At 38.9% G+C, this 23,077-nt stretch overlaps 1 protein-coding gene and 1 long non-coding RNA gene across 3 annotated transcripts; both read left to right on the top strand.

The window, feature by feature from the left end:
- The first annotated feature begins 228 nt into the window (after positions 1 to 228).
- On the top strand, positions 229 to 23,077 carry LOC110060016 (phospholipase D1-like). Of its 2 annotated transcripts, none has more exons than XM_020766747.2 (29): positions 229 to 386; positions 1,475 to 1,710; positions 2,355 to 2,547; positions 3,955 to 4,302; positions 4,552 to 4,647; positions 5,776 to 5,814; positions 6,930 to 7,043; positions 7,182 to 7,220; positions 8,374 to 8,484; positions 8,777 to 8,860; positions 9,390 to 9,471; positions 10,298 to 10,408; positions 11,281 to 11,380; positions 11,626 to 11,717; positions 11,805 to 12,006; positions 12,873 to 12,991; positions 13,572 to 13,685; positions 14,279 to 14,386; positions 14,955 to 15,043; positions 15,490 to 15,545; positions 15,734 to 15,841; positions 16,253 to 16,320; positions 16,408 to 16,477; positions 16,943 to 17,016; positions 17,289 to 17,362; positions 17,971 to 18,043; positions 18,352 to 18,399; positions 19,461 to 19,520; positions 21,148 to 23,077. In XM_020766747.2, the coding sequence occupies exons 2-29, from the start codon at positions 1,581 to 1,583 to the stop codon at positions 21,310 to 21,312; spliced, it is 2,967 nt and encodes a 988-aa protein (XP_020622406.2). In that variant the 5' UTR covers positions 229 to 386; positions 1,475 to 1,580; the 3' UTR covers positions 21,313 to 23,077. The 2 variants fall into 2 exon arrangements, with proteins under 2 accessions (XP_020622406.2, XP_089131403.1); XM_089275277.1 differs by having other exon boundaries at positions 18,312 to 18,399; positions 21,148 to 21,283.
- On the top strand, positions 5,829 to 6,772 carry LOC149118972 (uncharacterized). Its single transcript, XR_016202548.1, has 2 exons — positions 5,829 to 6,079; positions 6,116 to 6,772. It is a non-coding gene; the product is annotated as an uncharacterized LOC149118972 (long non-coding RNA).

The following is a 23,077-nucleotide window of genomic DNA, read 5'->3' as shown; positions in this document are numbered from 1 at the left end:
GCCTGGCCAGGTAATGGTAAGTGAACCAGAAACAGCGAACGCCTTATGTCAGTCTTGCCAACCAAAGAGAATTGTCTTGAGTGTGCTGGTGGTGGTGCGGATGCAATGGCCAGGTGTTAGGGAGGGTAGTAGCGATATCACGCAAGGTTTTTCAAGAAGCGTTGTGTGACAATTTGTGTACATTTACATGACAATGACACCCGCTGTCCCATGAACATTGCAGTGAACCTACCCTCGCTAATTTTTTTCTTCCAGGTTTATTTGTCGTCACCTGAGCGACATCTGAGCACAAGATTCTACGTGTAAGCAAAGAACGCAAACATACATGATTTATCAGTGCTTATACCGGTGAACTATATCAGTATTTTGTCTTGAACGATCGGCAGGTGAGAGAGATTATTTGCTATTGATTAGCTGGCGGTTATAAAAACATAGAATTAAAGTTAAACTCAGCTACCACTGGAAATCTGTATGATTTTAACTTGTAACTCTTAGAATATACAGAGAAAGGAAATGTGTGATTTGCCGACGACAAAGGGGATTGAAAGGGTTATCTAATAAAAAGATAAGGGACAAGATGGTAGTTACTTCAGAGGAGTTAGTTCTGCCAACAACTTCCCCAGCTAATTTGCATGCAGTGTTGTCTGATGTTTCAGCCGGATGTCCAGTTATCAGCTCTTTTGTATTTAAAGTACACGTCGGAAAAAGCTTAAGTTTATTTTTAAATATGTAAATCTAGACAATCAATTGAGATCCATTTAGAGGTTTGCTCTGTAAGTTTGTAACTTAAGTGCGAGTTCGATTTCCTTGCTAAATGTGTATAAGCTTAATATTCAGCTCCGATGGTGATCTTTTATGGTCACTTTCGCATAATTACAATGCTAATAAGTTTCCGGCTGTTTGGCAGTTATTTAATAGCTGACAGTCATACAGAATTTCTCTATATTAATACCTAAATGTCAAGATAGTTTCAGTCAGTTTTACATACAGATTGTGCAAACTTAGCAAGTTTAACATTTATACATGCTAATAAAAATAGATCAGCTCAGCTCATGAAACTGAAATTAACTGGGTTAAATATAGCGAAAGGTAATTTGAAGATAAATATTTGAAATCTTCTTTGCATCAACTTTTTACAACAGGATATTTTTGCTGAAGTTAACTAGACTATGGTATGAATTTGTGAAAAAATGTTTTGAAAAACATTATAAGATAGATAGAACTCTGTGCGCACTCTGATTGGTCAAAAGCTTGTGTTTTATCAGAGTAAAACATAGAAAAAGAATGTGTTATTGTTTTTCGCCAGATTACCTCTATATCTTAAAGCAAATGAAGAAGCCTAAGCTGTGTATTACACTGTGATAAAGCACTCCGGACATTTGAAAATGTTCAGGAAATGTAGAAAACACACCTGCGGCTCCATGTGCAATGAGGCATTTTTGTAACTTATGTTTTCATTTTCTTGGACATACAGGTGTTGAACTGTTCCCAATATATTGACAGAGCTGAGTCTCAAGTTGATTATTCTCTAAGTTCCACCAGTCAGACATTACCATGAGCTTTTCCTGACCAGTATATATATGGCCAGTCCAGGAAACAAGGAGCTTTCTGTCTCACAGTCTGAAAGTGAAGTGGTGACTGAGGAAGAGGTTTCTCTCATGACATCTGGAACAGATAACTTGACAGTAGATCAGGGGAATAACTTCTTAGGTACTTTTTTGAAGGATATAAATTATATGGCAAATGGACTTTGAAAAAAAAAACAGTCATGTCTCATGTAGCGTGTTACTCTAACACATTTTATGCCAGTGGGTCTTGCCATTTGATGCACACTGAAAATGATTATGTTAAAATTTGCTATATCTTGTGAGGCTTGGATTCAACATAGCCACCTGCCACTGCTTTGCTTAAATCTATGAATGAATAAAAGAAAAAAAAAATTACTGGGAAGATGAAAGGTGGTATGGGTTAATGAACAAACAAGATTTAATCATTAAATGACCAAGAACAAATGAATGATGAGTACAATAGGCCATTCCCGAGTTGGCTTTTGCTTCCGTGTCAAGACGAGCCTTCTTGCGAAACCATCCGTATGAAAATGAGTTCCACCTACAGGTTCATTTTCATGCAAATGAAACTCCTTTTCATAGGAAAGGTTTGTTTGAGGACTAGTTTTGAAACAGAGGTACAAGGTAACTGCGTTACGTTTGTTATAAATTATATGATTATTCCTTCATCTCATAATTGTGATGCCATTACTGTAACTGCTGAATAAAGAGTGTATTTCAGTCAGTAATGTCATAATACCAATGATATTGTTTCCATTAATATGTTTTGCATGTTTTCTACAATAGACACTGGCTCAGTATGTATCAATTTACGAGATGAAGAGGATGATTTCTTTGATGGCAGCAGCATCACTTGTACCTATGATACTCAAGATGGTGTAGCTCACAAGAAAGGAGTGTTTCTTCCTGGACTGAAGGTTATTGCAATCATTACTGATGTGGAACGTGCACCAAGAACCCATCCATTCAATCCTAACTTGTAAGAAATAGTTAAATGTTGAATAATATAAAATTCAGTGTTTACCTTTAAGTTTAGTTTTAATTTGAAGCAGACATGTCTTCCTATTCATAGACACAGTAGCTGGGGCTTTTAACTTTGCTTGTTGGTCTCTTAAACATCAAAATGCCAAACCCAGAAATAACACCATGAGGGCCTTCTAAAACATACATGTAACACCACTTGAGGCATAAGTAATTTGTGTTTATGCTCTTTAAATTTGAATCCTAAGCTTTAAATTTTCAGAGGACCAGTCTATCATTGGCAAAATCACACTAGTAATAATGTGATAATCAATAATAATTATTATAATTATTACTAAGTCTAAGTTATTGCTCATTATTATTACTAATTTAACATAATTATAAAGTAAGGATGATTTCTGGGTGTTAAAAATGAGGCAATCTCATAGATATTGACATCAGATAATATTGAAAATTAGGTCAGTCTTACATTTTACGATATTGCAAAAAGCAAATCCAATCTGTGTAATTTCCTCTAAATGATCTTTACCCATCCATGCCCCTTTTTGGCTTTTCGGTGTTACTTTTGTATTCTGCAACAGTTTTACTAGATCTCAAATTTAAAACAGACTTAGATCATTCCACTGAAACAGAACCTGTACTGAGATTTTTGTGAAACTTTGCCTATTGATTGTTTATGTTATAGGAACTTGAATTTTGAAATAAAAATGAGGGGTCCCCATGTTCGTTTAGGAGCAACAGCACGTTTTTACCCAATAAATCATTATAATAGCACCATGATTGTAGTCACGATTGCTTGCTAAATTCACGTTTCCATCAATTGTTTTTTGTTCTACACTGAGAATTCGTCCATATTTAAATTTTACTCAGAGAAATTTATCACTCAATTCAAAACAACAGAAAAAAAATGATAGGTCACCATACTTGAGTGCAAGAAAATGACAATTTACCTCTATAGCAAGATCCAGTGGTAAAAAAAAAAGCTGCCATTTTTTTAATCCATACGTGCTAATCGTGTGTGAAATTACGCACAGTAGGGATGCACAATGCAATACTGGGGAATAACCTTAAGAAATTCATTCCAAATAATTAGATGTGTATAATTTTAGTTATTAATAACTATAATTGCTTTTTTAAATTAACAAAAACTGGATAGGAGAGAAGTTCAGTGTAGGTCTAAAAAGAGGTTATTTCAAGAATCACCATTACCACACTCACAGATGCAAAAATAGCATATTCCAAGCAAATTATAATCCTCTCCCCTTTGCCTGTCTCACCAAACCTATTTTGTGATTCCTTATCTCCCCATTAACAGCAACCTCTAAGCATAGGCAGTCATGAAATTAAATTGTGCAGACAATGTTTTTTTCTTGCCTTACATTTCAATGCATTTGATATTATCCAGATACACCATTAAGCTAAGTCATGGCAGTTTTACTTGGGTGATCAGGCGTCGTTATAAACACTTCTTAAAACTTGATGCAGAGCTATTCCTTCACAAAGTAAATGTGCATCGGCATACCATAAGAGGGGAGCATAGAGGAGAGCATCACGCTCGCCTGCCAAGTCGTCACTTGCCCAGGCGACCTGACATGTTTACAACAACAATCAACATGGACAAGAGAATAAAGTCTCTGGAAAAATACCTGCAAGTGATTCTTGACAGCCCGAACTATCGTAATCACAAAGAGACACTGAACTTTTTGGAGGTCAGCCATCTATCCTTTCATTTTGATTTGGGAGAGAAAGGAAGGTAAGGAGAGTTAAGCACTACTGCTCTAAATGTCCTAAGTGCTGTCCGTAAAATTTGGTTGTACTGTACATCAGGGCAAGAAAATATTTATAATTAGATATTAGTAAATGTTGGACATTATGTTTACTGGTATGAATAGATTAATATTTATTTTGTAAGATGAAGATTGAATTGCATCATTGACTTTTAAAATATGCAAAGACCAGAATTAAAGGTTAATTGCAATAAGGTTCTTGTGATTATTTATAGGGAAGGTATCCTGAGAAAGCGAGCAGGAGGTCATCGGTTTCCAGCAGGTTGCTGCAGTTGTTGTGCAGGACTTTCTTGGGGAATTTGGGACAAAAGGTACGGCTTAATAGAAAGAAATAATGTTGAAATGTATTAACTTAGGAAGGATAACATTACACAACCATGACACAGATATTTTGCTGTGTCAGTGTTTTCTCGACCTTGAACTTTCAGAGAAGCACAGTCATGTCCTAACGTACACAACAGTGGCAGATCTAGGGGAGGAGCCCGCCCCCCTTATTTTGAGTAAAAAAATTGCAGAAGGAGGAAAAGCCCTTAAGATGAGCAAAAAAAACCAGCCCCCCCCCCCTCCCCCCCACCCCTCTTAGCTCAAGGTCTGGATCTGCCTTTGCACAGTGCATGTTCAAACCATACTGTACCTGACTGATCAAGAGGTATAGGAGACTTGTGAAAACTAAAGGTTGCTGATAATAATAAACTTAAGGTAATTCCTCTGAAATAAAAGTGACAATAGATTTTTGTTCAAACTTTGTCCACTGAATATTTGTCATATGATAACTTCAATTTTGAAATAAGGAAGGGGGGTGCCCATGCTCATTAAGGAGCAGTGAGGCATTGAAAATGCCCCATTTTGGCATTATTTAATGCTTATTATAAGAACGCATTCCCAGTAATTGTAACATCTTTGTGAGCCTGGACTCATAAGAACACGCATTAAACTACAGTCAATACATTGTGTCAGACACAAATAAACGTTTTAAGTTTGATTCAGACAGAAAGCTAAATCCTTGGTTAAAAATTTGAGCCAAATTTCTTGACGTGGTTACCGACTGCTAAATAGAAAAGACCACCGTGTATCTGTTATTTTTCTTATTTATTCAATTTTCAGCAATAGAAATTAGATCAGTCTTTTCTCACGCAAAGCTTATGATTAGTTGATTACAATGAGTGGAAAAAAAATTGGGGTGCCCGTGCTTGTTGGTGAGCTAGAGCCATTTTTGAACTGACAGAGCTCAATATCAAGGCAAATCCGTCATGTCTTCAGTGTGCGCGTGCATGAGCACATGCTAATGACGCCATAAACTATGCGCAGTAAGGATGCACAATGCAAATGTGAGGAATGACCTTAAGGTTTTAAACAAATACAGTGATGCATGGCTATAATATGTTATTAAACCTGTACATGCTTTCATTGTTCTAATTTGGGACTAATTTTTTTTACAGGTGGCTGTTGGTGAAAGATAGTTTTATTGCTTATGTCAGGTAAAGAAATGCCTTAGAAACCTCTAAAGTCAAATGAGTAGCTACTGTATAGGTATATATTCACAGGTCAAAGTATTTAAGCTCTGTATAGAAATGACAGGAGGCAGCCCACACTTCACTTTCAAGCAATTTGGGTCGTAGACCCATGTAGAAACTTACCTGAACCCATACTCAAAAAGAAATATTAGACAGGCATTAAATAAATGCCTTTTATCTTGTCTTGGGCAAGACACTTCACTCTCACAGTGCCTCTCTCAATTTTGAGGTCCGTACTGTAAGTTACAGATGGTTACAGTTTGAGGTCCGTACTGTAAGTTACAGATGGTCATTTCTATTCCCTTCAATTTATGGCCTAAGTGCGAAGTGCACACGTTCAGAAAACAATTTCTATTCATGTAGAGTTCATGGCTCTAAATGACTTACACATACAAAAGCAAAAATGATTAATGGGAGGCACGGTGGTCTCAGTTGGTTAGTGCGCTCATCTCTGAATCAAGCGGTCTGGGTTCAAGCCCTTGCAGGGGACATTGTGTTGTGTTCTTGGGCAAGACACTTCACTCTCACAGTGCCTCTCTCAACCAAGGTGTATAAATGGCTACCAGCAAATTTAATGCTGGGGGTAACCCTGTGGTGGGCTAGCATCCCATTCAGGGGGAAGTAGAAATACTCCTAGTCCCTTCATGCTACGGAAAACAAGATAAGCTCCAGTCTGATAGGCCACTTGGCTTGAATGCAGACTTTACCTTTTTACCTTTTACCAATTGAAAATGATTGTAGGAGGTTAGCACATTGTAATACACAATTTAAAGTAACCAAAAGTTTTTAACTTTTACTTGCTATGAAGGTTGAGATTAGAACACTTTACAGTAAATCATGAAATAGTTTGGCAACTAAAACAGCTGTCCATTTTGGGGCGCCATACGGTAACAGCCTGCTAAACTGACCAATCACAGCACAATATTTGAGTATTTGAGAGAAATTAATAAATGTACAGTCATAGTAACTGATTTTAGTCATCAACCCAACTTAATGAAAGTAATGTCTAGTGTTTAACTTGAGAAGCAATGGTATAAAATTATTATTCTGTGAGAGGAATGTTTATTGTTGTAAATTAGCCCCAAGGATAAACAAGTCAGAGGTGTGGTGTTGATGGACAAAGAATTCACCTTCAAGTATGGAAGGAAACAAACAGGAGTGCGACGAGGCTTGCTGATTCACAACCAGGCAAGGTGAGATAATTAAAAATAAATGTAAATTTTCATGTATTATTAAATGCACAGGGAAGGGAAGTGGCCCATTCTCTTTTTGCTTTAAATTTTTTAAGATATGACACTCTAGTTAACCTGATAAAATTTCCAATTTTGTAGGCAACTGCTTTTATCATGCTGGACTGAAAGGAAGGCAAGGTGCAATCAAGAAACTCCTCGTTTGTTTGCTTTTTTGTTCCTGATGTTTGACCTATTCTTGACTGATGCTTCTCAAGCTCATCATGTTTAAACAAAGAAAATTACAATAATTGCAATATTATTATTATCATTATCATTATCATTATCATTATCATTATCATTATCACTGTCATTGTCGTTGTCATTGTCATTGTCATTATCATTATCATTATTATAAATTATCATTACTATTTTTATTGTGCAACTGAATATATGAAAGATTGTAATTATATTTGAACTGCAGAGAAATATATGAAGACATCAGTGATCATCACAGTTATATACACCACTTGAGCAGCTGTTAAATTTATGCCTGAAATAAATTCAGGCCTGAATGGGATTTGAACCCATGACCTCTGCGATACCAGTGCAGTGCTCTACCAAGTGAGCTATCACAGCTGTTTAAGTTGTGTACATTAACTGCAATGATTATTGAGGCCTTCATATCTTTCTCCACAGTTCAAATATATGCATGATCTTTCATATATTCACTTGCATTCTTCATCATCTATAGGTACATTACAAACTCACAACATGACCAGCTCCCAGTTGGCTTGATAGCTCTGTTAGTTGAGCACTGCACTGGTATCGCAGGGGTCATGGGTTTGAACCCTGTTTCACATAGGAAAGCATGTACCAGCAAGTCACGATTGGTTTTGGTTTAACACCTGATTGGATGAAAAAGTGGCACGGATGTTTTTTAGGCCAATCATGAAGCATAGTTAAGCAAAACCAGTTGCATTTCAACACTCAAATGAAAACCGCTCAAAGGGTACAAAATGTAGCTTCCAGTGAATTGGGTAGCACAGTCACTGTAGCTGAAGACAATTTGACATTCTGACTACCTGATTGGAATAACTGTTCATACTCAAGTAAAATAGCTGTTTGTTAGTCAACAGTTTTGAGTCCATAAAGCTTATTGATGGTGGGTTTTGCAGTGCTCATGATTATTTGTTGTCAGTGTAAATTCATGTATTTTAAGTCTTGGGTGAGTCTGTCTCAATGGGATTTCAGCTGTGTCTGAATTCAAAAAAGTAAGTAACGTTAACTTCAAGCTTGAAATTTAAGTAATGTTTAATTAATAGATTATTGCCTTATTTTATAACACCAACAGTGAATGGATGAAAGCAATTGTTAACATTATGGCAACAACAGGGGCAGACTGGATAAAAGAACATCCTCACGGTTCATATGCCCCTGTCAGGGAAAACACTTTTGCTCAGTGGTGAGTCAACTGGGAATAAGATAAATTTAGTGACAATGTCAGCTGGTCTGGACAGTAACAATTAATGCAAACCATTACAGGTAATTCATTTAGCACAGTATGTGATGGGGCAACGGTTTTCATTATTGATTGTTGCACAACACTATCTTGAAGAGTTATTGACATCAAAGCCTTACCATTATGCTTTGATTTCTCCACTATCGCTCCAAGTGCGCTTAACAATGATGTTTTCAACATGTGTTTTCAATAGCACAGGGTGCATCATCGATGTTTATTCCTGGTTACATTGCAGGTTTGTAGACGGAGAGTCATACTTTGATGCTCTGGCAGATGCTTTGGAGTCTGCAGAAGAAGAAATCTTCATCACTGGCTGGTGGTAAATGTGAATTTCTCACAGCACTGAGTTTACTAGAGTGGAGCTGGTCCTCTTGCCGTTAACTTTATAGCAGGATTAATATTGCATAATGTTCAAAATAATAAAGGAGATTTAGTAGTGAGTGAGACCAGTGTTAAGTCTGTACAAGCTCTATTTTATACGCAACCATGACCATGATAGAAGGTGCGTTGGGCTAAAATGGTTAGTGTGTTGGACTCCGGTTCGAGTAGTCCGGGTTAGACCCCTCCTGCTGGTGTGTCCTTTGTTGAGATGCTTTACCCCCACAGTGTGTCTCTCCACCCAAGGTGTATAAATGGTACCAGCAAAGTAATGCTAGGGATCAAGAGGGAGTAGGAATACAGTTAGTCGCTTCATTCTACGGAAACTGTAGATATGCTCCGGCCTGGCGGGCCCATTCTCGCCCATTGAGTTTCATTTATTCCAGACAATTGTACTGCATTGTACATATTTCAAGTTTGATTAACTATTTGTTCTCTGGTAATTATGATTATTACTTTGTCTTTACCAGGGTCAGTCCTGAGATCTATCTTCGCCGACCGGTCACTGCTGGCCATGAGTGGAGACTGGACAACATCTTAAAGAGAAAAGCGGTACTTATTTACTGAGTCATTCTTTTAAATTATCTATCGTTTTCCAATTATTGCTTGCATGAGTGCATCCGTACACTTAAAGATGAAAGACCATTTCCTTGACGTGTCTTGCGAAAACCGGAGTTAAAAAGAACTTCCTTACTCTTGACTTCTGCTTATAAGCTTAGCACTATCTTATCATTGATTAAATATATTAGGGTGTATTTGTAAAGCGTTTGAGCACATAGTACAGATTTCGAACAGTCAGGTGATGTGGAAGGATGTATAGTTTGGTCTGAACTGGTATGATGCTTAGAAAACATTGAGTGTGAATCAACTGATGATTTTCTCTTACGTGAGTGAATCTCAGCCCAGGAAGGAAAACTCTGCTGTTAGGAAAACATCAGCTATAAATTATAATCCATCAAATATTTTCGCTCGCACGCGATTGGTCTACACGCGTCTCGTGACTGCATATTCCCCACTGGGGAATGTCCGAGTGATATTCTCCAATTTTCAAAACCGCGCATGTTGCGAAAAATATTTGAAGGATAATAAACACAATAGCCTCCATTTGGTGCGAAAATATGCTCGGATATTTGTCCTTGGACATTATCTGTTCCTCAAAGCTCACAGTTTTCCTCAAGCTACTCTCTCGGAAAATTGTGCGCTCCTCAGAACAGATAATGTCTGCGGACAAATATCTGAGCATATTTCCGCGCCAAATGGAGGCTATTGTTTATTTATCCAAAATGGAATCGGATTTTAATTTCAACAATTTGGTGGTGAATGGAAGTTCGTTATGTAAAACAGCGTTAAAAAATATTTCATGATTTTTTTTTTCTAGGAGGAGGGAGTGAAAGTTTATGTTTTGATTTACAAAGAGGTGGAGCTGGCCCTGACACTGAATAGTGCGTACACTAAAACAACGTTGATGAGTTTACACCCAAATATAAAGGTGAAGTTCAGTGTAATTAGAAAGATTTCAATGCAAATGTGAGTCTTGCAGCTTTCACATTCATACAGGTTCATTTGGTTTAGCCATAATTATTAAATAAGGAGGGCAAAGGTTTTTCTTTCAACGAGGGAACAATGAAGATTACAGTATTCTTCTCAACAAAAAGAATCATTTTGGAGGAGAGTTGGAAGATAACTTGTTCCAGACTCTCAGTCAGTGGGGACGATCGAAAAAGCGGGTGGGCGACGAGCGGGGTCTGGGAGAGAAAAAGAGAGGCTCTCCCGCCCTTTCTCTCCTGGATCTCGTTCGTCGCTGATCCCGCTCGTCGCCAACCCGCTTTTTCGATCGTCCCCACTGACCGAGCTGGAACAGGCTAGGTGAAAGAATGATGTGAATAGCTCTGTTGGAGAGCTAACTCTCGAGAAATGGAGTAATTACTTATTACACCGTTGGTAAGTTGAGATGGTGGTCATGCATACAGCCTGTATTTACTACCAAGGTCACGAGGGCGGAGGCAGCCTTCATAATCGTGTGCATTGAGATGTCTGGATTTCTGGATTTCTGGATTTCGGCGTTGCTTGCAAGTTGTTGTTTATGACATATGGATCGTTTTGTTTTGCGGTACACGGAAAACGGCGCCTGTTGGAGCTACTCGTTTCTAATTCAGGCAAGCCATAATTGAAGAAACCATTCGATTTAGGATTTTAGGATCTAACAGTGGCTTAATTTACCATTTGAAAAGAGCCACCCTCTGAATATTCCTTTCAATATAATTCAGCACTTTTTCATAACCATACCTTTGTGAAATGTGTGGCAGCAAATCAACAATAATCTTTCTTAAGTCTGGCACTTATTGTATGTTTTGGTTTCAGGTTTTGCGCCACCCAGACCACCTCCCTGGGTCGGGTGTTATATATTGGGCTCATCATGAAAAGGTAGTGGCTGTGGACCAGAAGATAGCTTTTATTGGAGGTAAATAAATATCCATGTCAAACCTTCGCATGGCATAGTTATTTAGCTGGAAATTCTTTGAAATTCTGACACAGTTATTGATCAGACTCTTGGACAAGACAGTGCAAATCTTTAAATCACCTGATTCCCGTACAAGCAATTCTTCAATGCCTGATTTATCTCACTTGAAATATTTTAATTAGGGGAATTTGGTTTGATTTCTGTGATTATTTTTACTTCTGAACTCAAACTTGGTTGTGTTTTAGGTCTTGATCTTTGTTTTGGTCGCTGGGACAACTCTTTACATCGACTTACCGACTTTGGATCCGCGATTCGGCCTCCACCCATAAACAAAACGGTAATTAAAAATCATCTTTTCAATGTATTTCATGAAGACAAAAGTTGAAAAGGCATTTAATGTGTGATCATGTTACTTTGCAAACAGGAGCAAGAGATCAGGAAAATTGGCGCGATGATTGTAGAAGGAACACTTGAACAATTAAATTTGCCGGTTTGTCCAGACTTCAAAGACGGAGTAACAGTTGAGCTGGAACCAGGAACATCTGGAGGAAGTAAAATGTGGCTTGGAAAGGACTATTCCAATCCAATAACCAGGGATTTCTTTGACGTCCACAAACCTTATGAAGGTACTCCAGGCTTTTTATTTGCTTTCGATGTTTTTTAAGCTTGATGATTGGTTCAAGGAACACGTGCAAAGTAGTCTGACCAATGAAAGCGCACGTTTTGTTTGTGATTGGCTGAAAAGCCGCTTGTTTTGAATGGCAATGCGCACAGTGCAAGGTTTTAGATCACGAGAAACGTAACCAAAACAAAAAGGTAATTGCTTACACCAAGACAATAATGTGCTATGGTGTAAACTCTTGATGGGGGGGGGGGGGGGGGGGGGTAGTGTATCTGCTTATATGACCGTTTGTATACTACTTCCCTCTTCTCCCCGGCTCTCAATGCCGTAAGGAAAGTAAGGCTTTATCATTCATTTCCCATCCTCTTCCATGTTGCTAAAACTTCAACCGTCTTCAATGATTGTCACCGGCATTCTCCTTACTAGTATTCAGCGTCGGATTCACGATAGACGCTTTTGGCTTTTGGCTTTGGAGTTTTGGATGTCTTAAGTTTCCGTAACAATCTTATTTTAACAAGAGTGGACTACCAACCTAACCCAACCCTCAGCCTGGAGCACCAGAAAATCATCTGCATTGCGTCTGGTCTTAACCAGTCGACCTTTTCGGCATGGGTGGCTGAATCAGGCGTACAAGACTCCAGCTGACATAGTTCAAGGGGTTACTGACGCACAATCCGCCCCTACCGCGATAAGGTGTTGACCTCTTAGTACAGACTTTTGTGTATTTAAATGACACAACAGCGCCATGTTGGTTCGACTTATTGAGGTTTTGTATCCAAAGTGGACGTTCAGTGTATAGATAAACTTTTATAATTAACTAGATTAACTATCTATATGTTTATCTTATCTATCATGCAATTCCTTTTTTAGACTCTGTTGACAGAGGTTCTGTTCCTCGAATGCCGTGGCATGATGTTGGCATGCGAATGTTTGGCGCACCAGCGAGAGACGTTGCAAGGCATTTCATTCTTAGATGGAATGCTACCAAGGTAAATTTCATTCCAGATTGAAATTAAGAACTGGAAAATTCATTGTTGACGAAGGTAAATTCGAAGAAAAAAGTCTATACATAGGGTAAAGGGCGTCGAGACACACTCAGAGAGTAACGGTTAACATTAAAAGTGACGAATACTTATCTTGTAACTTTAGAACAGTTTATAGTTACTGTGTGAGGTAAGTTTATTGTATTTCAAATGAGGAAATCAGGCCGAATAGGAACGAATTAATGCAGTGTGTTCGATGGAAATGACCCGAGATTACTTCACTCTGGTTTCAGGCCAAGCATGGACGACTACATGCGAGTAAAAAAGAATTCGATTTAGTCTTTGCAAGGAAGAACACCGCAGCCAGTAACATGCCTTACGGCTGACCGGCGGCGCCATCCCCAAATCCAGCTACGAACTTTTTATATATTTCTGGGAATCTAATCAAATTTTGCAAAAATGAGAAGTATTGGTTATTCTAGAAACGTTGATTACCTTTACTTCGCTGCTAGTACAATTGAGTACTATTTCTTTCTCTTTCCCTTGTATTTGTTTCATGATTACAACGTAATATATATTTTTCCAGATTGAAAAATTCAAAATAATTCCCGACATACCTTACCTGCTGCCGAAGTCATACGCAAAACTTACAAACAAGAGACCAGCGGCAGCAGACAGTGCTAACATGGTGGATTGTCAAGTTAGTAGCGATCTTTTGTGTCACATTTCCAACTGAGCTGACAGCAAAAGTTAATCTGTATGACTAGGTAAATCGTAAACCACGTCAATGAGGAAAGAGTTAAGTAATGGCGAGAGGAAAGGGACTGGAGAGATTTTTTGGAAGAGGGCCGAGGGGGTGGGTGGAGAGAAGGAATCAGGGTGTGTCTGTGATTAATAACATAATCTTTATTTACCCACCATATCCATCTCACAGTTTTAATATATACTAGGCTAACTATAGATAGTGATTTATCATGATCATGATCATTATCATTATCATTATCATTTTTATCATTATCATTATTACTATTACTAAAAGTGTTTAAGATCGATACAATGCTACGAAAAGAAGTTAAATTAATGGCTTGCTTTGCTTCAGTCAAGCGACAGACTATTCCACGAGAGAGCTCTTCTCCTTTCTAACTTCTGAAACTGAACCATTACTCCCTATTTCAGCCGCAAAAGGCATGAAAATTGTACTTTTATTGGGACCTATCATGTTTTCTCAAATCTTGTCTGTGAAATAATTTCTATCTACTGCTAACTTTGTCGTCTTTCAAATTATTTTGTTAGATTCTCCGTTCTCTATCTACGTGGTCAGGCGGTGTCCCCACAGAAAGCTCCATTCACGAGGCCTATATTCAGGCTATTGAAGAATCTAAGCACTTCATTTACATCGAGGTAAGATAGTGCAGTTATCAGACGCACAATGTGGAATACCTGGCACGTGGTATTATCATTATTATGATGAATCTTGCGAAAACTGAACTGAACACTTTCACAGTTGGAGAGTTCGTGTGATCGACTTTCAACGAGCAAAGAAACAAAAGCAAACACGAAACGTGAAGCGTTATAAAACTGAACTCAAAGTTTACGCAAATCCAGACTGAATTAGCTTTTCCCTGCTGTGCACAATGCAGCCATGATCACTACTAAATTACTGAACATGTGATCATTGTTCTGTCAGTAAAAGAAGAGACTCAACCATCCTAATTGTTTTTCACTCTTTATGGACCGTTTCCAAATGGAAGTGGTTTAGTTTACGACGTTTTCCAGACACTGTACTTTCCCTTCCCACCCCTCCGTTGTGTCTGGGCCCTTACCGGTGTTTTCGGCCGAGCACGAAAACCCTCAAGAGCTCAAATTGCCCATGTTCCCGGCCTTGCGCTTACGAAAATGTCAGCGTATGAACCGCGACGCCTGGGTACGAGGCAGTGATCTCCGCAACTCTCGCTTCATTGCTTTGTAGAACCAATTCTTCATTTCTTCTCTGTTCATCGACAACATCAAGAATGAGATCGGTCAGAATCTACTCTGGCGAATAGAGAGGGCGCACAGGTTTGTTTTCAGTTTTTCCTTACTTTGTCACTTAAATTTCTACCCTGTATTCAGCATTTCGACAACTATGTAGACAATTTGTCGTTGGGGCATTAACGGAATAGAAAACGTGTTGCTGCCTCTAAATCCTCAAGAGTTTAATACTTATATATCACTCAAGACGTAATCTACAAGTATTGATCCGACTCGCATTTCGCAAGGAATTGACTTGGTCCGTTTAGAATAGAAAGAATGGAATCCTGCACGTTTTTTACTATTGAAGCAACACTCTTAAGAGCAATGTTCTATAACTTCGACAATTGTGAAGCAAATTAGGAAATGAAGGGTTAAGACCCTGACTTCAAGTCAAAGCACTGCGGCATTGAAAATCCTTCTAAAACATTTCTCCTTTTAAAAAGAGATCGACATATACGGTTATTGTAGTATTTCACCATTTTTATCAACAGAGAAGGTGAAAAGTTTAAAGTTATTGTCGTCATGCCGCTGCTTCCAGCATTTGAAGGTAAGTCCTTTATCAGTGGACAGCCGAGACAGCGAGTAAGAGAAGGCATGTGGTGTGTATGAATTACTCAATTCTTGAATCTGTTTGGCTTTTTACAGCCCGTACTTATCACAAAATAAACTGAACAGCTCAGGTTTTCGATTGCACTTGTTCGAGCCCAGCATACATTTTTTGTTTGTTTTTTTTAGGCGAAATTGGCACAGCCAGTGGTCGATCAATTGGTGCTATTACTCACTGGAATTGCAGATCAATTTGCCGAGCATCTCATTCGCTGCTACAGAGATTGGCCGAACTTGGTAAGTTGGAAAAAATTTATTTCTTTTAGGTGTTAAATTAGGTTGTATTGTACTATTTCCCACTGGGATAATCAGACCTTTATACACCACTCGTTGTGAAAATCAAACCACTTGACGCCTGTTCGAGGCTGTTTTTTCCTTATTAAAAATATCTTTGTCTAAAATAGCGTGTAACATTTTCTTACATTTTCTGGCTTGTAACCCGTATTCAACGTGTCTCAGATTCTTGTTAAAAAACACTCGATTGCTGGCGGCTCCCTCCACTATTTGTTGTGTCATTTGTCTCCTTTACTTATCATAGAAATGTTTTTTATACGGCTGAGCGAAGCGGAAGAAAATAGAACTGTGAATTTAGCTTAAAAACTGCACGAAACGTGTACTTTTTATTTTCAATGTTTTTCTTGTCTTCAGTTGGTGACCCCTCCAAGTATATTTCATTCTATGGACTGAGGACTCATTCGGAAATACACGGAACGCCCGTGAGTGAATTACCAGTATATGTGTCTTTTCGTATGTGATGAAGTCCTGAGTCTGTTGCTTATTTACCTGTGTTTGTCTGATTGTAGGTAACAGAGTTAGTTTATGTTCATAGCAAGATGATGATTGTCGACGACAACATCGTAATCATTGGTTCAGGTAACTCAACGTCTATAACAACATGTGCTTTATACTGACTCCTACCAGAGAACTAAGTACACAGAACAACGTGCACACGAAGGTTATTACACGAGTCTCCAATATCTGTGTTCACCTTTAATCACCTGAATTTACGTACCACTTTGCCATTCTCACGCGTTGAACCCTCTCCTCACTTACGCTGACTCACCTTTGAGCAGTCAGTCCACAGTGGCTACGCTGACGCTCGACGAAAACTTTTTCGCTTGAACACCGGGAACCATAGATACTTAGATGTTCAAGATATGTTTTCTTCTGTTTCAGATGTGCGGCTTTCAGGAAAATTTGATCTTTACAACTTACCAATAACGAGTATACCGCACAATGAAAGGCTGTATGTTGCAAAGTTCTGGTGTCCGCAATATTTTTTATAATGATGTGAGTTGGTTATAATTCCTGACTTACACTTTGTTTTGTCCATCTCAGCCAACATCAATGACCGCAGCATGCTGGGAAAGAGGGATTCAGAAATAGCTGCTATTATAAAGGACAGAGAATTTGTAAGTTTCAAATCTAATCTTCACTAAATTGTATAGTTCATCCAGCAGATAGCGAGTATCAGTAGTGGCATGGGTGGTGAGAGATACTTTGGGCGTAGTTTCTTGCCCAACGGAAAATTCCCTGGAATACAATAGTAGGATAATGGCCAGAATTTAAAGCCGACCGTTCAGATTCGATATCCAATGCGCTATCCATTTGATGTCCGCTCATCGCACGTGTTTTTGTATGGCCGTTAATTTCGAATTATAATGATCGTTAATTTCTTTACCAGGTACCGTCAGTTATGGACGGTAAGGAGTACCAAGCTGGCCAGTTCGCCTTCAATCTGAGATCACGGCTCTTCAGGTAATGTTCAGCGTTATCGGCACGTCACAACAATAAATTGTCAAACTGGCAGATGGCAAGCAAAGCGCAATTTTCCAACAAGGGCGTATCTTGATGAGCGTACAGATTCTCAGAACTAAAATGGAAAGAAATGTACGGAACTCAGCAATGAGAATTAACATTTTGAGTTTGAACTAAAGACGCATTTGTACCTGCAGTTCTTATTACAGTCAAATAACAGGCGTCAACGAACACCTTCCGCTGACTTACTTGACTCAGGCTTAAACCCTCTAAATCCCATTAGAACATATGTCGTCCATAAGAGATCTCCATTTTTCCCTGTCCTTGGCAACTCTTTTCAGCTGAAACAGTTTGTTGTGCTTCAGCCTCAGTCGATCTTCTTCCGTAGGTAGACAGCTAAGTGGACTCTTAGTCATGATTTCAGCCACTCACAAACTCCACACATGTAACTCATAAGCGGACACCTGTCCTAAGTGACTGAATTTCAAACATAAGTGAAAGACCTCGAAAGCGACTAAGTCGGAAAAAAACCCTTGAAACTCAGTGCGTTTCGTCAGGTTGTTTCGATTTGAAACACTCGGCAATCACTTTGCTTTGTTATTTTTCAGAGAACATCTTGGTACATTGGATTGTCCTTCAGATGAAGACATAAGGGATGTTGTTTCAGACAGTTTTTATGAGGTAACCTTAGCAGAACTCAGTCGACTTCTTAAGTTATTTTGTTAGCTCTTTCTAATTCTTATTTACGTTCTGCTGGTTCGGTTCCGATATTTGCGTGACGTGACTATTGAGAAAAGTTGTAGCTTTGATTTAGACAAACAATTCACGTCACAAGCTTGTCGGAATCGTCGCGTGTGCCAGCTGTAAACAAAACTCGTAACATCTAAGCATCTACTAAAATGTCTTATTACTTGCGTTTATTACAAAATGACAAGAAATTGTACTCTAGGCACAGGAGTTTGAAAGATTTGTTTTGTTTCTGAAAACAGGATGTTTGGATGGCCACAGCAAAGAAAAACACAGAAATTTACGAGGAGGTGAGAAGTGATTTTGATGCAGAACTTCTTTTTTAAAAGATGTGTTGGCCCTCAGACACTTCCTCTGGAAGTGAAAATTCTGATTCCCCCCTTGAGATGTAGCTTTGTCACAGCCGGACATAGAAGTGAATCACAAATCAAGAGATCGTTGAAGTTTGGTTTTAACAAACTTAGCCTTGAAACTGCAACCGATATAGATAGAAGCGACGGGAGAAATACGAATTGCTGTTTGATTTCCAATGGCTGCCCCTTTCTCTCCTCACCAAAAACCAAACCTAACAAACTTGTTTTGCTTGTACTACCAGCTTTAAGGTGCGTAATGTTAGAACTAAAAAAAACTGACAAAAGAGAAATAAATTAAAATGATGATACTCTCGCAAAACAGGGAGAACTTGATCAACGTTGCAGAAAGTTGCGTGTGGTGCTCTGATTGAGAATCGTGTCATATTTCGCTCCTTGTTTTCTTGCACTATGCTCATATCCAGATTTTTATTCCGTACCGGTAAAATATTAATCAATGTTTAGCCTGTTATAGTAAATTTTATCATTCCCGTGTCAGTATATTTCATACCGCTTTGCTAACTAGAAACTCTTTATTGAACGAACATTAAAAACAGTAAATGAACAAACAAAATTTGCAAAAAAAATAAACTGTTGTACAGGCCATTGTACAGTGAGGCTTCGCTTACATTCAGCTCCTGATAAGCCTGATAAGAAAGATGGCTGATGCGTCTATAATCCACCATAACAGCACCATTGAAGACCAGGAACGGCTCATACACAATCGAATCAGCAAACCATTCTCCTTCCGCACTCGGCCCTGAGTAGTTCGGTATTGAACTCTGCTTCAAAACTGACATCAAGTTGCTTCCTTTTTGTGAAGACGTTATGGATGGACAAGCCTGTAGGCAGAGCTTAGAGAGTGGAATGTAAAAATTCACCATCTTTATTCACTCATTAGAGCTATATTCCTCAGAAGTCTCGCACATGCCTCTCAGTCTCCCCTTGAACTGCCTTCTGAACACGGTTTTCACCGAATTTGATTATTTTCTCTTTCGAAGGTGTTCCACTGCATTCCAACTGATACTGTACGCTCGTTAAGCGATTTGAATACTTACAAGGTAAGTTGGATAAAAGAAAAGTTGTCTCATGATTGACTGTACTAACTGCATACAAATAAGGCAACAGAGTGGTTTCCGATGGAATCTCGCATAGTATGTTCGTTCTTTATAATTTTCTTGTTTACCACAAGCCCTGCGAGGAAAGCTCGTGCAATGCATTAAACATTAAAAAATAAGTCTCGTGGAATTTACAATTGAAAGAACAGTGTCTTTTCTTTATTTTCAGCGTTATCTACAAGGCTGTTGCCTAAGGAAATTTTTAAGGAGCCCTTTGGGCTCCTAACTTTAAAAGTTAGGAGCCCAAGCCACTTTTTTAGGGGCCCAGAATAAATTTGCCGTGGTCAATCCAGGGGGTTGGCAAGACTGGGGAAGATTGAGGGGAGGGGGGGCGGAGTGAATTTGGAAATTTAGGGGAGGGGTCCGGAGGCAGAGATTTTGCATGAGACACTAATATGGTCTATTATATCAATCAAATTTTTGAAATAAAGTGTTCAGCAAAGTGATCAGGTCATGACTGAGAAAGAATACTATTTGTGGTCAAACAAATTCAATAATTGGTGTATCCATGCAAGTGCTGCAGCTTTTTTGTACAAAAATTTATATTGCCTCTTTCGTTTTGAGTTTAGCAATTCTAAACAAATCATGAAATGCAAGCTGCAAATGAAAACAAATGAAAATGAAATAGACATTTGGGGCGTTTGAATTTGGCCTCACTGAAATGTGCTTTCCTTCCCCGGGCTTCGAGGACATAAGTATAAACAAAAGATGCTTTTTTTAGGCAGTATCACCGCATTGTATTGGCTGCTTCTTTGGAGAAAATATATTCTCTTATATTGGGCGGAGTCGCGACGATTCGTTTGATAATTTAAAATATAAAACCCTGGTATGCAAAAAGAATTGCAATGGTGTTTTCTTTTTGCTGGCTAGCTAGTCGAATATTTCGACTTTAATTAAGTCATAAATATCCTTTCAGAAACTACAGAAATTCATTCAGTACAGCTAAGTGAAGTTTTCCAGAGTATCGGACAAAAAAAAGCCCAAGAATTTATCCTTATTCAATTGTAAATATAATGTCAGCAGCAGCATCACTCTAATTCCAAAAATATTTGTTATCAAAGTAGTTATTTTGCAACTGAAATCAGTAGGGCATCAACAGGGACACAATCCATTGGCATACATGACCTGCATTTATTCAATACTGAGCTTGCAATGCATTGTAGGGCGATTTTCAAATATGGCTGTTTTTGGTTGTTTCTTGTGCGGAGAGAGACTTTGTTGCCGTGTTTTGGCCCATATTTCTCGTGTTAAAAGCAAAACAGGACCAGAGTAGCTGTTGTTTTCCGTTTAATTTATTATGTGAATGATTTTTTGGCCGATTTCATGAGAAGATTGAAGTCATCGGACAGATTAGATGGGAATGAAAACTCCATGTTTAGGCGCCCACGCGAGCTCCTTGAACAAAACTTAAGTCTCCCGCACTCGTGACTTAGGCGCCTCAGGCGACCGGGCGCCCGTTAGGCAGCAGCCTTGATCTAAGTTTGGAATTAGTTTGAAACAATTTATCCATATTTTTGTGTAACAGTGTTTACATGTAACTCAACAAGTTCCTATCATGCTATCATTTCAGAATCTTAAACGCCTTGCTGTGGAGGACCCCGGAGAGGCACGTGCTCGTCTGAGAGGCGTCAGAGGGTACCTAGTGCAACTCCCCCTACGCTTTCTGGAGAAAGAGGACCTTCGACCTCCTGTTGGAAGCTCAGAGTATTTTGTTTCAGATGGTGTTTTCACGTGAACAGTTCTTTTAGTATTAAATTTTATTTGCCTCGCTGTAATCGTACCGAACCAGGGAATCTTGGAAGGTTAGCAAAGCGTGTTCATTGGATCTTAGGAAATTTATGAAATTGATCACAAGTTACGGAAGAAATGAAAAAGAAAAACAAGAATCAAACAGACTGCTTCCACCACGGTAGCACTTAGGGTTAGGATGATCTATTTTGGTGCCCGTCTATTACTAATATTAATTAGCTAAGATTTCTAGTTAAACAAGGCTAAGAGCGTTTAAGAGCTTAAACCCCGGCCAAACGATCGCAACATTTCAACGCAACATATATATCGCAACATGTGTGTGTTTGGCCACCCTGTTGCGACATGTTGTGTGTTGTTGGCTCGAATTTGAAACTGGTCAAATTTTCCATGTAACATTTGTGGATGTTGCATGATGTTGTAGTCGTTTTGCCAGGTTCGTAGGGCATGCGCACTTGTTCGATTTTCAATACCCAACAGGTCGCAACACGTCGCAACAGGGTGGCCAAACGCGCAACATGTTGCGCTCAACAATGTTGCCATATGTTGTGCCGAAATGTTACGATCGTTTGGCCGGAGCTTGCAAATGCTGGGCCAATGATGTTGCGATATGTTGTGTTGATATGTTGTGATTGTTTGGCCGGGACTTTACGGCTATAAGCGCATACAGTTTTTCAACCACGCGAGACCGGAAATCGTTTACGGATAGTGTATGTCCCATCCTCGGAGACCTAGGGGTAGCTAGTCGGGAAGACGCGATATTTTCGGGCAAAAGTTTGCTTCAAGAGCGAGAGAGCTCGTAGGCAGTTTCTCGGCTTCGTTAAATCTTTTTTTTCTGAAACTCTCCACGAGAGTCTTCCCGTTGTACTGGCAGAGCAACTACGAAGATCGATGAGGAAAACCACTCTGTGTAAGACGCTCGTCTTGACCTCCTCGTTGATTGGCCAGAACTTTTTTCTAGCCAATCAGTGGGAAGGAATTCAAACGCTTCTGGAACTGGTCCCGTTAGAGTAAGTGTCCAGGGGATCTCCCGCTCTTGATGTAATCTTTCGGCCGAAAATATCTCTTCGTCCCGAATAGCTGTCCCCTGGGTTTCCGAGGATGTGAACGCCCGTCCACATGAGAACAAGAAAAGCAATCATTAAAATTCGTTGTAAACGCGGGCGCACGAGACTGACATTAAATCTGCATTGAGCATGCGATCTCACGGCAGCAGTTGTACGTTTAGAAACGTTTAAAAACTTATAAAAAAAAAATATTCCGTTGCTGTGATCGTTAAAAAAAGTTATTTACGTGTGGACCGAAAGGTGCAAATGTATAAAAACATATTTAAGGGTATACATATGGACATAGCCTAAGAGAAAGAGTTATTTATTGCCGGGGGGGGGGGAGGGGGTATCTTTTGAGACATTTAATTTAAAAGAGAATGAAATGGGTTTTTTTGTTTTAATCGTGGGATCTAGTTTTATAGCTTTTTAAGGCAGTTCGTTTTTACAATACATTTCCATCAAACAATTTCAGTCTCTCGATGTACAGTAGCTCTTTTTTTAGTCGAAAACGAAAGCAATTTTTCAGTCAAGTTAGTCTTACTGTGAAATGGAGATTGCGAATAATACCTAACCCACAGACCGCTAAGCTTTTCAAACAATGAGTCAACAATCTTCGCGCATGGCATTTTATGTTCATTAATAGAATTCGACATTCCATGGACATCTTGTACAACAATATTTGAAATAAAGTAAATGGTCACGTTA

Source organism: Orbicella faveolata, unplaced genomic scaffold (genome assembly GCF_042242905.1).
Source record: "Orbicella faveolata isolate gen_17 unplaced genomic scaffold, um_ofav_v1 contig_1, whole genome shotgun sequence".
NCBI classification, from domain to species: Eukaryota; Metazoa; Cnidaria; class Anthozoa; order Scleractinia; family Merulinidae; genus Orbicella; species Orbicella faveolata.
This window is presented reverse-complemented; position numbering and strand designations above follow the sequence as displayed.

What these genes read in the sequence shown, in the direction of transcription:
- LOC110060016 (XM_020766747.2), top strand. Translation starts at nt 1,581, where the DNA reads ATGGCCAGTCCAGGAAACAAGGAGCTTTCTGTCTCACAGTCTGAAAGT. An exon ending in GATTTGGGAGAGAAAGGAAG is followed by an intron (nt 4,303 to 4,551) that starts GTAAGGAGAGTT and finishes GATTATTTATAG; the next exon opens with GGAAGGTATCCTGAGAAAGC. An exon ending in CGTCCACAAACCTTATGAAG is followed by an intron (nt 12,007 to 12,872) that starts GTACTCCAGGCT and finishes TTCCTTTTTTAG; the next exon opens with ACTCTGTTGACAGAGGTTCT.